The following is a 16,960-nucleotide window of genomic DNA, read 5'->3' on the forward strand; positions in this document are numbered from 1 at the left end:
ATGAGCACAGACACGGTGGAGCAGTCGGAGGCTTCAGCCGAGCAGGCAGGTAAGGATATGTCACCTTTTCCTCATGGCTGCTGCATGTAGACACAGTTAAATGATTTTAAAAACACGCAAGAAGAAGAAGAAGAAGAAGAAGAAGTTCAATAGATGTGACTGGTGTTGTGATGCTGCACGTCCACAGAAATAGTTTGTTTGAATTTGAAAGTTTTTATTTGTTCCTTAATTATCTTCAACATGCAGAGTGTATTATAGAAAGCTTGTTGCTTTTGCTTTTTGTTAAGTGCTGTTTTAATCAAAAATAACATACTTTGGTCTGGATTGTCTGAGAGGATATTTGTTGGACTCAAATCTTTATGGAATCCAATTACTGCCATTAAATGAAAAATAAGATGAAAAAGTGATGAAAAAGCAGATCCTATCAGTCATTATAATGACAAAAACTAAAAAAACAACTAACTAAACTAATATTAACTCACAATCTCAAACAATGAAAAGGTATCTCTCTTTTTAAAATTATTTAAGATTAGTAAGTCTTGTCAACTTTTCTTATTATTTTACAATACAAAGCCATATTAAGTCTCAAAATAATAAGAAACTTTCTCAAAACACAAATTCCTTATTTTGAGAAAGCTTCTCCTTATGGTCCTATATAAAGTCACTTAGTTTCTCTTTCTCAAAATTATGAGAAATGTTCTCAAAAGAATTAAATAATATATTTTTTAAATCATATATTGGGACTCTCAAAAGACAGAAAGTCATTAGAGATAATTAGACATTATTTTTGGATACCCTAACAGATGTCATTATTTTAACAATATTTCTTATTATTTTGATATACTAAGTCATACTAAGTCTGAAAATAACTTATTTTTCTCAAAATAATGAGAAAGTATTTTATTTCAGAACTTTTCTTATTATTTTTTGGCTACTTTGTCATTATTTTGTATACTTATTGGTAAAAAATAATAAAAATAATAATAAGTCTTACTACGTCATAATGACTTACTTATGTTGAAATAATTACTTTGTGTCATTTGAGGAGTTTTTCTTTATATTTATTTCACATTGGCTAAAATGGGCTTCCATACAAGTTTGCCATACTATGTCTTAACAACATGTTGAATCTTATTTCTTATAGTCCAGATATAACTTTTTGATTCTAGAGTTTTATCACTCTTAAAGGAATTTAGTGCTGTTAATTACATTAGGGTTTAAAACAACAACAACAACAACATCAACATCAGTACAAAAAGCACTATGGAGCTGTGCTGTGTGGAAGTGTGTGTGGGAGAGTGTGTGTGTGCACATTGTGGCAGTTAGTTGCTATACTGGGATGCACCTGAGGCTGTTTGCAGAGAAATGCATGCAGGCTGGCCTGGGGGGCGAGGACAACAACCACCCACAAAACAAAACCAGGAACCAGCAACAGAAAAAGTGGAACTTATTTATTCAGACAATGGCTGAGCGAGAGAAGTGAACAGCCCTGTCATGGAAGTGCTCCACATATGTGTTGTTGTCAGATTTGCGCTTTCATTCAGAAGACATTTTAATGCAGCTCCTATCATTAGTCATTAGGACTGAATTTCTGCAGCAACAGTAATAAAATGAATAGAGAATTGTGATCCATTCCTGTTACATAGCTACATTACAGTCCATGAAGTAAATGAATATGAATAAAAATACACTTGAATCTGAAATAAACTGTAAAAAAAATAATAATCTAGGCTTAAAAATGTAATAATAATAAAGTTACGTTCAGCATATTTAGATGTTCAGTTTTAGATAAAAAGTGCACTAACTGAGCTGATATTCTATGACTCTTTCACTAGGGACTGAAAAGGGACAAAACAAAGCTAAAGAAATCATTATGTGTGTTAAATCTGCTGGATATTTGAAGTAACTATTGTCCAATAATGCAACAAATCAGGGATGTCTTAAAAAAACAAACAAACACTAACTCATGTTGGGCGATTATCTCTATAGTTTAAAAGATAACTCTGGTGATTTACTATATTTTTCTTTTTGACATCAAATTACAGAAAAAGATTGTGTGTATCAAGGCCTGATACATATCTCTCTGCTGAGCTCCATTGTTGTCAAAAAACAATTTTTAAAAAAGACTGTGAGTCACACTGTTGCACTGCCTGTGTGATATCTTCCTTCATTAACATGAACACACACGGTAGTTTGTTAATTTTAACTCAGTCCCACTTACAATGTCCTGCTGAGCACCAATATGGACAAACACACTGCTAAAAATAGTCGCCAACAAATGTTTTGTGTTTTTTTACTTCATAAAAAGTGACCAGTTTTGGGAAATACTGCAAATTGCTAAGAATGAAACTATATATTTGTATATATTGTATTGTATTGTATGTATTATTTATATGTTTTTAAAGATGTATATCTTTACAATAACTAATGAGCTCAAGGCTAAGACGCATATGTGGTAGGTGACAAACAACTGACAAGTGCATTGTTGGTTTTGGTCTTTTAATGGGATTTGATCACAATAATAAAATTACCAAATAACATTTATAATCCTTGAAATGCACAGCATGCCATTTTCTGCTGCCAGTTGTCTCTCAAGACGGTGTCGTAAAGTAAAGTGGCATTATGGCAACTGTTGTCTTCACCACCATTTGCTGCTTTACATTCAGCTTCTCCAGGTTAGGTAAAATATAAGTCTATCACTCTTTGTATATAAATAATAATAAATATATATGTGTATATATACACATATATATAACAAAAGTGTATCCGTTTGAACATACGCACTGTTTTTGTACTGTTTTCAGTTGAATATATTTGTCACAAAGGATTCGCAAATTATTGCATTGTTTAATTTACATTTTGGACAACATCCAAACTTTTTTTGATTTAGGGTTCTATCTATCTATCTGATACAGCTTCTGTGTTATAAAGCAGAAATGCCCTATTCAGCCCTCAAAGATTAACAGAAGTCAAAGAGATGATTGTGCCAAATAGATGATATCACTCCACTCACTCCTAGAGCAGCTTTTTTATAATTTACTTGCAGTGCACTCACCTTTTCAAATTACATGTGTCAGAGTTGTAGATGAAACAACTGGTTAAAGTGTAGAATTTTTTGTCCATATTTTAGTGCGTGTGTGTAGCTAGAGCTCAAACACAGGCTTCCTGCTCTTGGTGCTGATTTGCATGTCTTGGTCATTTCCATACTGGAAGTTTTGGCAGTGAAGCTGGTTCTGCTGGGGGGCAGTGGCATAGTGTGTGTGTGTGTGTGGGGTGGGGGTTATAGGTGTATTTGCATTGTGTGTCAGCAGCAGCCTCTCTCTCTCTCTCACACACAGACACAGTCCCAAAGGGCCCATTTGACATTCAAATGATGCGAGCTTATCCAGTACACCTTTGAACTCTTCTTCTCTGTCTGTGAGCCCTTTCTCCGTCCTCTCACTCAACACTGACTGCTGCGCACTGCAGGAGGAACACTGTACTTCTTGAAAAGACGTGTGAGAAGTGTTTTCGTGCACACACACACGCACGTGCGCGCGCGCGCACACACACACACACACACACACACACAGACACACAGACACACACACACACACACACACACACACACAAACAGACACACACATACACAGACAGTGCACAGCCGGGGCTGTTAATTAGGTACATAATTGCGTTTATATGGAACACCTTCAACTGCTGCAATTGCAAACAATTTTTGTTTCAAATTAATACATTTGTTCTGCTTGCCACAACCTTTTAATCACAAATTAATTTTAATGCAAGAAAAGAAATGTAGTTGCAGTGTTTTGTCAATTTTGCTCTGAAATATTCTGCTTTATTGCTTTATAATGAGACAAAAGTTAGCCCATAATGGAGACATTTAAAAAAAAAATTGGGGCAGTTCTGAGTGAGAGCACTGTAGCTGGCAGCTGTGAAACGGGCATTGGAATGCTATGGGGACAAAAAACAAAAATTAAAAAAATTGAATTTTATAATAAGTCGACTTTATAATAAGTCATCATTCAGTGAATATGTTGCACCTATTACTGGCTTATTGAATGATTGCTCTTGTGTCCTGCCATGCTTTCTTGTGTACTGATGGGTCAGCACACTGGGCCACATTCATCAATATTTTTTTTTATTAAAGAAAAGTCCATATCAGATTCATGATGGTGTTCTTAAACTGCAGACTTGTTCGTAATGATGCTCTTATTAAATTGATCCTAAAATTTAATATGAGTGCTCTAATGCCTAACTTTGTAATGTGTTACCCCCAAACTGATTCTGTCAAACAATTTGAGCATGTCCGTGGCAAAAACAAGAGCTTTTTGCACACATAGATTGATGCACAGTTGCTTCAAAGGATTTTATTACAGTATTGTGGCTGCTGGCTACAGTCTCTTAATACTGGACCAATCTATCCATTAATTTATTATTTTTTAGTTTCAAGATTAAACTCTAACATGTTTTTATGTCTTTACATCTTTCTTTTAGTAAAGTTTTAACATGAGAAAAAACCCCAATTGTTTTTACCGTAACATGTTCCTTTGGGAGTGGTGTGTTTTGTAGATCCAAACAAATCAAATTCACTTTTAAAAAAGCAAAGCAAAAAGGATCAACTGTAACAGTGAAATAATGTCTCATATTTACAGGCTATACCAAATGTGATCGTTAAATTGCATTTAGATCCACAGAGCGACACTTTAACTCTCTTGTTCTCTCTTCTGACATTTAGAGCATAACGGAATCGACTTCACTCGACAAGTAAGTAACAAAGATTATAATAACTTACTGCACTAAAATTCATATGAATGATGATTTCATGAATGAGGAGTTGCATTGGAGGATTTGCATTGTTGTTTTTTTATTTGTTGTTTGTTTTTTTACATACAAGTAGTAACCTCTTCCTGTTAGACACATTAGATAGAGACTTGCTTGTATCCAGCACAATGGTTGAAACAGTGCCCACATTCATGATGTATTTAGAAGGCAAACATGGATCAAATTCACTTCATTTGAATATTTTCATAATATTATGTTACTTGTTTTTAAGCCTTTTTCCTTCTTAAAAAACTGAAACTGCCAGTAAATATCTTAGATCTTAGACCCAGACCTCTCGTTATCATAGAAGAGGTCTAAAGGATAAGTCTGGTGTTATTCTATATTTCTGTTTTTGTCAACACTGCTTATGAAAAGACCAATCTGGTTTTATTCAGTCTGTGAATCAATACTTTCCGACTTGAAAATTCATCATAATGAAGACCAATATTACCAGTGCACCCAGAAGGCCCTCCATAGTGCACGTGTGCCATTGGGAGCTGGTATGTTCTCTACTCCAGTACAGCACTAGGCATGATGGGAAATGTGGGCTGCCACTACGATATTTTAGCACTACGTCTCATTTTGATCGATTAAAATCAACGCTTTTAGACTTGCAAAAAGGCACGGCCACTATCTTGGTTACCACCAGGCCATGCTGGGTAAATACTCATTAAAATAATACCATTATTTTCCAAGTAAAGAGTGATACATTAAACCACTTGATACATGTCGATGTCACAAAGTCTGCAAGAATACAGTTTAGATTAAATTCATTTCAGAAGCCTGTAATAAGTATGAGACTATATCATATGTACATTTAACACAGTTACAGTTACATTTATTCACAAAAAGAAACAAAAATATGATATGATTATTTTATAACTAGGCTCTTTCGGACAGTTGATTAAAAATATTCACTTTTTTCCTTAGAAAGAATAAATGTGAAGTGGGAATTTCAAAATAAAGGCCCATCTTAGCCCTGAATTAATTTTTGTAATCGTCATGCACTTTTTTCCTTAGAAGGAATTAATGTGAAGTGGGAATTTCAAAATAAAGGCCCATCTTAGCCCTGAATTAATTTTCGTAATCGTCATGCATGCACGGCTATTTCAGTACGGAGTAAACAAATGCACACTTTCAAAAAAAGTAATTTAAGCAAAAATGAAAAAATCCACCATATAGCCTTCTGATTCTTAAATAACCCTAAAATGTGCATGCACCTAACAGCTGCAGCTGTGGATGTGATGCATATGACTGTGCATGTACGTTGTTTTGCACTTTAAATTGAACATTTTCATATTGTCGATTCTGTAGTAGACTACACCATGTCCTTTTTAGGCATCGATATGGGATATTTTCTCTTTCTATTCTGACCACCTTGCATCAGGTAAATTAGTCGTTAGGAACATCCCGCATTCATTGTTGGTTTTTGTGTTTAATGGGATCTGTTAATAATGAGAAGAATAAAGATTATAAAAAGACTTTCTGTACCCTTACTAATGAGAATCAGTTGGAACATAAATAGCTGAGAGCCATGAGAATGGTACTGAACCTTTACCGAGGACACAAGACTCAACTGACTTTTAGGTGGTTAACATCCTCAGGATAAACTTGCTGCTCTCCTCACAGATGTCAATAAAGACTGCCATCTCTTTAGAAACATCTCAAATAGTTTGCGGCTATTTGGATTCTTCTCCAAACAGTCTTCTTGGCAAGAGGAGGACTTTTCTTTCAGTGGCTGTTTTCAGGAAGTGACATAGCCTTTAGATGTGAGGGTGGGGGTAGGTAGTGTGTGTGTGTGTGTGTGTGTGTGTGTGTGTGTGTGCGTGCGTGTGTGCATGTTATTTGCATACTGGCTTGCCCAAGGGGAGGGAGCGAGTCTATCACTCTTTGTATCATGTTTAGTGACCAAACTGGTCCTGGAGTGAGGGAGTGAGTGTGTGTGTGTGTGTGTGTGTGTGTGTGTGAGCACTGTCTCTACACACACGGACATGTAAACATGCACCCATTTGCCCCCGATGTTATATACAGACAATGGGCCTCATTCACCAATATCTTCTTAAGAATCTTCTTAGATTCTTTCTTAAGTCCTACTTAAGAAGATTTCTAAGAAGACCCTACGTCAGATTCATCAACGTGTTCTTTTTTTTTTTTTAAGATTTTTTTTGGCATTTTTACATGCTTTATTGAAAGTGAGAGACAGATAGAAAGGGGGTGACAGAGGGGAGGACATGCGGTAAAGAGAGCTCAGGCCGGATTCGAACCCGGCTCCACCGCAGCGAGGACTGTAGCCTCTATACATGGGGCGCCTGTGTAAACCACTACGCTACGGACCACCCCATCAACGTGTTCTTAAGCCACTAAATTGTTCGCAGCCGTGTTCTTAAATTGATGAATGCCATCTCCTCGTAAATTCTAATTAACATAGGATTAGTATAGGTAACCGCCCATTAATGCCCATAAAAGGGCCCATAAAAAGGACCGCAGGGCCGTGTGTAGACGCCACACAGAGGAAACAGCAACAGAATGCCTAAAGCAAAGCGTAAATGCGTTGGAGCACAAGTAAAAAGAAAAAAAAACTTTAGCAGTTCAGAACTAGAAGTTCTGCTGCAGGAGAACACTTGGAGGAAGAAAATTATATTTAGTAGCCATAGTGCAAGTTGCACCAACACAAACAAAAAGGAGGCCTGGGAGGCAGTTACAGTGCAGTGGATGCATTTAAATGAACAAGAAATTGAGGAAAACGATGTTCTAATCATTTTTTCCATGACTGTATAAACACTGCTCAAAAAAATAGAGGGAACACTTAAACAACACAATGTACAGTAACTCCAAGTCAATCACACTTCTGTGAAATCAAACTGGCCTTGAATGTGCGGTATCACTAATTGATGGCATGATTTCCAATTTACTTGATTCATGTTAAAGCGTTGGCACATTTAATTTAATTAAAATGAAAAATGAAAAAAAAATGAAATGAATAAATAAATACATAAATATGACGGAAATTTCACTGTAATGTATTTTATTGAACTTATCAAAAGAAGACAACACAACCATGCCAACATGTCAGCACTGAAATGTGCTTAAGAGTACTCCTGAGTGTTCGTAGGGTTTGTTCTTACCTAAGAAAAATCCTGGATAAGAAAAAATTCATGAATGCCACAATCTTCGTAAGTCCTACTTAAGAACAAATTTGTTCTTAAGAACGGTTCGTGAATGAGGCCCAATGTTTTCCATCATAAGTCATCATAATCTAAGCCCTTCATAAGAAACCTGAGTTAATGCTGTTTTGCTTGTTCTTTCGATGTTTTAGATCAAGACAGAGGAGATCAACGACTCGCCTCATTCAGCCGCCACACTTAAGACATGTCACCTGACACAGAGTTCTCTGATGCCTGGAGGTCAGCTGTCTGGGGTCTGTTGCTGTTTGTTTTTCTTCAGTGTTTTTATGTTTCATTTCAACAAACACAAACACAGACAGCGCCAATAACCCCAACAATACACAAAAACTAAACCTCAGACAAAAACCTAATATATATCATTTATGTCATGGAAGTATAAATGGAAACAAAGCCTTGATGTACCAACTGGCAACCTCTGTGCCTGAAAAGTGAAGCCGTTAAGGGTGTTTCCACTACAGCCAAATACACAGAATGAGGCGGGTCTCACTCGCTGAAACGCCCCTAATTTGAATATGAGCCGTCCTGAGCGGTCTTTTGACGGGACCTTTTTGGCCCTGTCAAAGAGCAGGGCTGTTTTTCTCCCCTGACCCTTCACCCTTGCTGATTGGATAGAATGCTAAGCAGGATGTGATGTAGTACTCGACGCCACAACAACACTTGCCATTTATAAAAGCCGGCAAAGCAGTGTTGCCAACTTAGCGACTTTATGTTGCTATATTTAGTGACTTTTCAGACCGCCCTAGCTTTTTTTCTCTCCAAAAAGCAACTGGCGACAAATCTAGCTACTTTTTCTGGTGTTATTGGAGACTTTTGAGAGGGCGTGGCCTGAGACTTTCCTAGTGGCCACTCTTCCCCCTAAAGGAAACACGGCTAATGTGTAAGTGCTTCAACCCATTGACACCTAAAATGCCTGTAAAACCTCTGGGGGATTTTAAAATAAGCCCCTAAAACCTGTTTTTTTTCCTGGAAATTCAACAGAAGTGTCAACGCTTCCTACTAAATAATAGATTTTTCAGCCTCTGTAGCAGATAGAAATTAAATTCAAAAAGTATTTGAGAGCTTATACAAATACTACAAAACGACGTATCCGCTTTCCAGGCTTCAATGGGTTAAACCAGCATTCTTTTGACTGAACAGCAGGGGGCGACTCTGCTGGTTGCAAGTGAAAAGAGAGTCAAAGAGAAATTACCCGACTTCTCATTTGATTTATTACCTCAGATAACATTTTCCTAATAAGTCTATGCTCTCAATCATTAGATTCAAGTCTTCTTCAATACAGCATGATGTTCATTTTTGTAAATTATGGTCCCATTTAGATTAAAATAGATCATCTATAGAGTAAGCTTTAGGGTGTGGGTACCGTATGATTGACAGGTCACAACCACAGTGCAGTGTGTGTTTTCGTCTTAGAACCTATATAGTGTGTTTTTTAAATAATCAGAGTTAACTGGAACACTTTCATCACTTGAAAATTTCTTGTCCTGTGTTCAGTTGGACTAAAGAAACTCTTAAGAGTTGCCTGTTCATTTTGGACGCCCCTTGCTAACCAAACTAGATAGACAGTGCTAGCATTAGCTGATAAACTTCAGCTCCCATTACATTGTAGACATGGTTGCAAAAAGTTGATTTAAGAAGGAGTAGAATCACCATAGCATTTAAATTTATTACATTGATTTTTTTCACAAAGACTAGATGCACATTGTATGTAGCATAACACATTACGTCCACCTGTTCACAAGAGGCTTTTAAAAAAGTCAAACTAGAAAGAAAATACATCAACAAAGTAACGTCCACAAACACATACACAAAATCCAAAATCCAAGTGTGTGTAGTATGTATTTACAGGTGAGTCAAAACTCGTGTTGTTGTGTTTCTTGCCTTTGCCGCAGGAGCTCACGTCTCTCCACTCCATGCAGCAGCTGGTCCTGATGCCACCGTCTCACCTGTCGTCTTCCTCCTCCTTCCTGCTCTCCCAGAGCCCCAGCAGCCATCAAGGTGGAGTGCTCAGTTATTTCCAGATATAAGGCAAACATTATAGGCAATTCCTAATTCAGAGGCTTATTTTAAAGGACTCTTATTTTGGGCAACATATTCTCATATGATATCTTAAGAAGACACAACGCTTTGCTGTGTTAAAAAATAACCAGTCTATTTAATGCTGTGACGATCACTGTTTTAAACACATCCCCTAATAGCATTCTATCCGTATTTATACCTGCTATGTTGCCTTACTTCCTGCTTTACTATCTCCATAACTGCTAAGGTCACTAAAGGTTGTCCCCTGACAACAAAGAATTAGCACCTCTTGGCCCACAATTTATGTTTAAACTAATGCTGTGTTAGCCACTGGCAGTTACAAGCTAATAGTTGCTAACTACACTTAACACTCTGTCCCTTGCAGCTCTTCTGCAGCAGAACCTGCTGCCCCTCGGCTGCCAGGGTCAAACTGGTCTCCTTCAGCATCAACCTGGACTGGCTCTGACTCCACAGGTAACTCCAGACCACTTCTGTCTGCACACAAGTTTAATACACTAAGAATGTCACACTGGCTATTGTTTTGTATAGTTGTATTACCCTTGTTTTGGTTTTATATCCTGTAACTTTACAGGGCTTTTTTCACTCTTATTGCTCTCATCAACATAATTTTCAGCTAAGGTGTTTTCAGTTAAAAAGCAGCAGTAAAAACTGCGAGACTAGCAGGTGAACAGAGTGGAGCTGAGCAGCTAAAGTGACAGATATTCCTCTCAGGAGTTGGTATAGTCCAAATATTGGACTTTAAGTCCTAAGGTGATAGAAACACAAAGACTCTTCATGAATAATCATGTTGGTCTATAACTGCTGTCTGGTATGGAAATAAGGTGGTTGCTGTTCAGCTTGTTTCTGCTGCCAAAAATATTTGCCATGCTACGGGACATTAAACCAAATTTTTTAACCTAGAAACTGAAATGTGATATTATGTGATATCTCTCTCATGTCTGCAGGCTATGAGTCGCTCTGGTCTGGGAGGTTCGTCTCTAGAGAACCACATGGACATGTCCCACCTGCAGATGCCCAAACACATGTCAGTACCACCACAGGAGGAACCCAGTGACCTGGAAGAACTGGAGCAGTTTGCAAAAGCATTCAAACAAAGACGCATCAAACTGGGCTTCACTCAGGTAATTCAAAGGAAGAAAACTCTCTGTGGTTTTCTTTAACACTTTTCAATTCAATTGTTTTTCAATCTGTGGAACACTGCATTCCACAGACCATTGCATTTTTGTGTGTTTGCCCTTGTTTTCCTGATTGGTTTCTAAACTTTATCATTGATTGTTACTTAGATTCACAGGATATTTACTTTAAAGCTCTATTAAAACATTCATAACGACCAGTCAAACTATTCAAAAGGTGAATTGGAAAACTATAACCCGAACCACCTGTTGTTATTGCTGTTCTTTGCAATGAGGAATTATTAGCGACACTTCACCTTCAGTCTTCAATCTGTATCGTACTGTTGCCTTGTACAACTAGTAGCAATGTCATCACTACGTCTAACCCAACAAAGATCTATTTAGGGTTCTTATTTTGCTCCAAAGCCTGAAATGTTCTGATATGCAACGATATCTGATCAAATGTGAGCATGAAAGTTACTGTGACCTTTGCATGGGAGCTCATATGATTGTGTTTTCACAGGGAGACGTGGGCCTTGCGATGGGAAAACTGTACGGGAATGATTTCAGCCAGACCACAATCTCTCGCTTTGAGGCTCTCAACCTCAGCTTTAAAAACATGTGCAAGCTCAAACCTCTGCTGGAAAAGTGGCTGAGTGACGCAGGTACAACACAGTGATTACCTTTTACTGTCTTTCATATAGTGGGCTACCACTGATTATTCTGATTTGATAGAAAATAAGCAACAAGCAAAGCAAATGTAAAAATCTATAAAATGATAACTTTAAGAGCAATTTTAAGCAGAGAAACTTACCTGATAGTATTGTTGTTCAAAGTTGATGATGATTAGCCATAATGATTTTTTTTACATTAGAGACCTCACCCGCCGACGCGATGAGCAACCCCACCTCCCTACCGGCACTGATAGAGGGCTACGGACGCAAACGAAAAAAGAGAACAAGCATTGAAACGAACATCAGGCTGACACTGGAGAAACGCTTCCTTGATGTGAGTTCAACACAGAATCAGTATTTATGAGTCTTTATAGTTAGTACTTTCTAACTTATAGAATTAGATTTTCAACATTATAAAGTCTGTTAACAGACAGACATTGCTTGACACAAATAACTCTCAAGCAACATACGTTTTATTTTAATATTATAACTTTTTATCATTAAAATTGTGTCATCAGAGCATTTATGAAAAGTTCAAAGGTATGAAAATGTTGCTACAGTCAGGAATAGTGAGAAATTGGCCCTTCTAACAAATCTGAAGAATAGACCCCTATATCTTTCATAGTTCATTAGAGGAGCCACTTAATTAAAGTCTGCTTTTTCAATCTAAGATACTAAAGTATGTATGTTATCCAGTAGACGCAGTTGATTTTCCATAGGTCAATATAAAGCTAAGACATGTCTTTGGTGTAGAGAGGGAAGCCAATGATGCCTTTTGGCTCTAGTTTTTCCCTATAGTCATCTCTGTAGGGTAATAAATATCTAAAAACAAATTGTGAATGATAAATCTTGTTGTGGATATATGCAACTGAGCCTTCTAGATTTGGTACTAGTTTCAGAAAAACATCTTTAATTTAATCATTTGGTACTGTAGGCTGGGAAATACGGGGAAACATGTATTGGCGAAACATGACACTTTGATGATCATACAGCCATTAACTACATTTTTTTTTTGCTTTTCAGAACCCCAAGCCCAACTCAGAGGAGATAACCCTGATTTCGGAGCAGCTGTCCATGGAGAAGGAGGTGGTTCGAGTTTGGTTCTGTAATAGGCGCCAGAAGGAGAAGAGGATCTACTGCCCGGTAGCTAGTTTATCAGTCAAGTCACACAGCTACAACTCCAGAATGGTTAGTTGCATCAATCGCTTTCTCTCAGAAACACAGAATAGTAAACCAGGTACACTCAACCTGCTTTGCGCAGAGGCCAGGGGCATAAACAAATAATAATATTTATCAGATAAAAATGAATATTAAGAAGGCCCATATTTTCAAATCAACTGGCTTATTAACTAAATTAAGGTACTGACACATGCAAAAAAGCGTTTTTTTAACTGATAAAACTGAAATCTGAACATTCCTGCAGGTATTGTGATGAAATGGTATGCTGTTGAATATTTTTATGGTGCAAATACATTTTACAGTCCTCATGTAAAGTTGTCTTCATCAATTTTCGCTGTTTCAGGCCTCAGCATCCAGATCCTACAGCCCTGTGCCATCAGGTGGAGGCAAGTTCCGTTTCCTACATTAACTGATAAAGTTCTGAACATTCCCTTCTTTTATCTGACTATCCTAACACATAGTTAGTGCCAAGTATGATCTATGTATGTGGGATTCTGCCCATATAATAATGTTTTGATCTTTACCTTCCAGTTTCATCAAATTCCTCTCCAAACAGTGCGAGCCGTGAAGCTTCTCCCAACAGTTTGTCCACATCATCCATCTCTTTAACATCGCAGCTCAACCCAGCTACCTACAGCACACCAGCGTAAGAATAATTAACCCTGCAGACCCTGCGGTCTCATAACACTAGCAAAAATTAGGAAATAACACTAGGAATATTCTCCAAAAAATATCACAAGGCACACATGAGGAACACTTACCAAAATAGTCAATAGGAACTGGAAATGAACACGAGGAAGACAAAGACTAAGGCCACGTTCAGACTGCAGGCGAATCTGATTCAAATCAGATTCCTACTCAAATCCGATTTTTAGGGCTGTCCACACTGTTTTTAGCAAGTGTCCAAATGGGATATGGCTCTGTTCAGACTGGGCCACATTATCGACTGATTTGACAGGTTGCTGTAGTAACGGCGTCAGATCGTCTGATGTCCAAATGGCGTCAGACGTCATATAATTGCGACGGCGACAACAACAACAACAACAAACATGATGGAGGCAGGTCACCTCAGTATATTGGCCTTATCACTGTCCAGTAGAGGTGCAGAACATCGTCTCTGCGCTGCCCGCTCTACGCGTGCCACGTAGAGTGACGTCACGGCCAGTCAAAACCGATCTGAGTGTTTGGAGCGGTTCAGACTGAGATGCATCTGTCCAAATGCGATCTGAAACTACCTCCCGAAGGTGGTTTCGATCCGGTTTGCAAAAATCGGATTTCATGTGATTTGTGACTGTTCAGACTTCAAAAGAGCCATCCAGTTCCAATCTGGATGGGCTAAAAATCGGATTTTGGCTGGGAGTCTGAACGTGGCCTTAGTACACAAGGAGAGCAAGGTGATTAGAGGCAGGTGAAACTAATCAGGGCAGACAATCAACAGCAGACTAAAGACAATTAATGACCCGAGTGTTTGCTACTACAAAATAAAACCCTAAGCATAAATCATCACTAAGAACATATAATGTGCAGAAATCTAAATAAAACAGGACACACTTAACATGAACCCAACTTAGAAAACAAAAAAACTGAGGGAAAACAAAGAATTGACTCAATAGTTATTAGCTCAGTATGTTAACCAAGGGTCCCCTAATCTAGTAATGAGCATGTGCACATAAAAGTGGCAGAGTATGCAGCATATGACCAATGACAAGTCAACTTTATTTGGCAAATGAAGAGCAAACTATACAATTAGACAAATAGGAAGAAGCTAAACACACAAAGTTAGCCAAAGGCAAAAAAATAATATGTGCCAAACAGCACTCCATAAAACCACTAATTAATATGTTTTATCTTGTGTGCCTAATAAAAAAACAGTGTGAAAATGACATTGTGGTTTTATTGGAGCATAAGAATGATTAAGCATATTTGCCAGAATGTTGGACTATTTCCAATTCACAAAAAAAGTTTTGTTCAGAAATATTCAGATCCTTTACTGAAGTAAAAGTACCAATGCCATAATGTAAAAGTACTCAACAAACAGTTCAAATTCTGCATTCAAAACCTTACAGAACTGTATGTGTCGAAGTGGTTAATCCTGTGATCATCTTTCAGGTCCTGGTACCGCACATGGAATCCAGCAGCATATCATCACTGAGAAACATGAACTGTACCATATGAAGATTGTTTTGAGAAGGATGCACACTGAAGATGTGTGACAGAGTGACACAATAATCCCTGTTATGAACAGGATTACTACTACATGCTAAATCTTAGATGGACTCGTAAAACAAAAACAGCAGAGGACTGCAAACACACACCAAATGGCTGTTAGGACAGCCTCGAGCTGTTTGATTTGTGCTCATGTGACTCTTTACTCTGCGTAGATCAGCTGCAAAGAGAAGAATACACAGAAAGAAAGAAAAAACACATAATATCATCAACACTAGTGGGGATTCTCATGTTTAAGTCTATATGCTCAAATAATTTTTGTATAAATGTGTTCCGAGCTGTTCCTCTTTTTTCTGCCATCTTTATACCAGGCTACAATGATTGTATGTTTATTGTTTATTGTATGTTTTTTCGTTCATATGATAGTGAATGTTGTGTCAGTGAACTGGATTCAATCCTACTTTGCGTACTGCTAGCCTGTCTAAATAAATATGCAGCCAAAATTTTATATTGAACATTATTTAAGCTTTTTGATTTGGTTCTTCAAAGGATAGGAAAATAGAGATGTGTTTTACTACAACTTAAATGTTATCATTGCAGTTTTGACCATCATATCTATCCAATATGGGCCGAGAAACATGATGCAAATTCACACAATTACTTTATTTACAGGTAAAACCAAAATGACCTCAAGTGTCGTTGATAATCCCTTGAATTAAGTCTGTCTGTAAACTGTAACGATGAATGTTTAGTTTGGTTAAAGATTTTACTGTCTGCCTTTGTTTTCTCCTCCAAAATAAGTGTGACTCGCCTGGAGGTTTGTTTACATCCTCTGCTCATGTTCCTTTTTGGTGATGTGGCCCCAGATCTTCAACTACAAAAATAAGACCCATGATGTAGCCTAAAAAATTGATTATAACACACATTAAAGGCCCTTAAAACTGCATTTTCTAACAACGTTAAAACTGTTCAGATTATTTCCCAAGAGATATTTCCGTATTTGGGTATTTTTTTCCCTTGCTTTTGTTCACTGGTTTGGAGTGTCCTAACGAAGCAAATTAGCTTCCATGTTTTTGTCAGCAAAAGAGACCAAAACCAACAATGTGTAACTCTGGCTCTTAAACATACAATTTACATGTATTAATCTCTGTAACTTCCTTGGTTAGCTAAAATAGCCTTAGGACGGATTTCTGTGGAAAGGAGTGCCTTGCTTCTCTTTAATTCCCCTACAGCAAAGTTAACAACAATTTTTATGTCAGTTAATTAATCCAGACTCCTGGGGCTTTTCTGGACGGTAAAATGGCAGGCTTGCAATTTGTAAATTACTTTAACAGCTAACATTACAAAGCGACCAATGCCAGATCCATGCCACCTAGTTCAGTTACAACTAGCTGGCTAACCTTAGCTTCCATGCAGCTTGCTTGATGGCTAACATTATCACTATCAAAATACTATGTTGGTTGGCTCGCCAAATTAGTACCTCAGCTAGTATGATCCACAATTTAGGTGTTGTGACAAACAGGTGATGATTTTAGCCCCCAATAAACAGTTCAAAGCAAAGGCGTATAACTAACGGTAGCTTTCTTTGACCGAGTAGGTAACTGTAAGCTAAGCTATGCTAAGATGAGCCAGCTAGCGGTAACTTCTAACTTCCATGTGGCATTGTTAGCCCTTCAACAATAATTGGCAAGCCAGTTACTGGAGCCAATGGTGCAAATTTAATATAGTAACTTTACATAAAGCAACATTATTCTGAATATCATTCTAATTTATTTTCCTGCATTTT

The 16,960-nt window shown here is 37.5% G+C and overlaps 1 protein-coding gene across 2 annotated transcripts; it reads left to right on the top strand.

Moving 5' to 3' along the window:
* pou2f3 (POU class 2 homeobox 3) lies at positions 1–16,613 on the top strand. Of its 2 annotated transcripts, none has more exons than XM_059351815.1 (12): positions 1–49; positions 4,730–4,764; positions 8,138–8,239; positions 9,896–10,001; positions 10,408–10,496; positions 10,988–11,164; positions 11,679–11,820; positions 12,030–12,163; positions 12,853–13,017; positions 13,352–13,394; positions 13,540–13,654; positions 15,118–16,613. In XM_059351815.1, the coding sequence occupies exons 1-12, from the start codon at positions 1–3 to the stop codon at positions 15,158–15,160; spliced, it is 1,200 nt and encodes a 399-aa protein (XP_059207798.1). In that variant the 3' UTR covers positions 15,161–16,613. The 2 variants fall into 2 exon arrangements, with proteins under 2 accessions (XP_059207798.1, XP_059207800.1); XM_059351817.1 differs by having other exon boundaries at positions 9,899–10,013.
* The last annotated feature ends 347 nt before the right edge of the window (positions 16,614–16,960 follow it).

Source organism: Centropristis striata, chromosome 15, assembly GCF_030273125.1.
Source record: "Centropristis striata isolate RG_2023a ecotype Rhode Island chromosome 15, C.striata_1.0, whole genome shotgun sequence".
NCBI lineage: Eukaryota > Metazoa > Chordata > Actinopteri > Perciformes > Serranidae > Centropristis > Centropristis striata.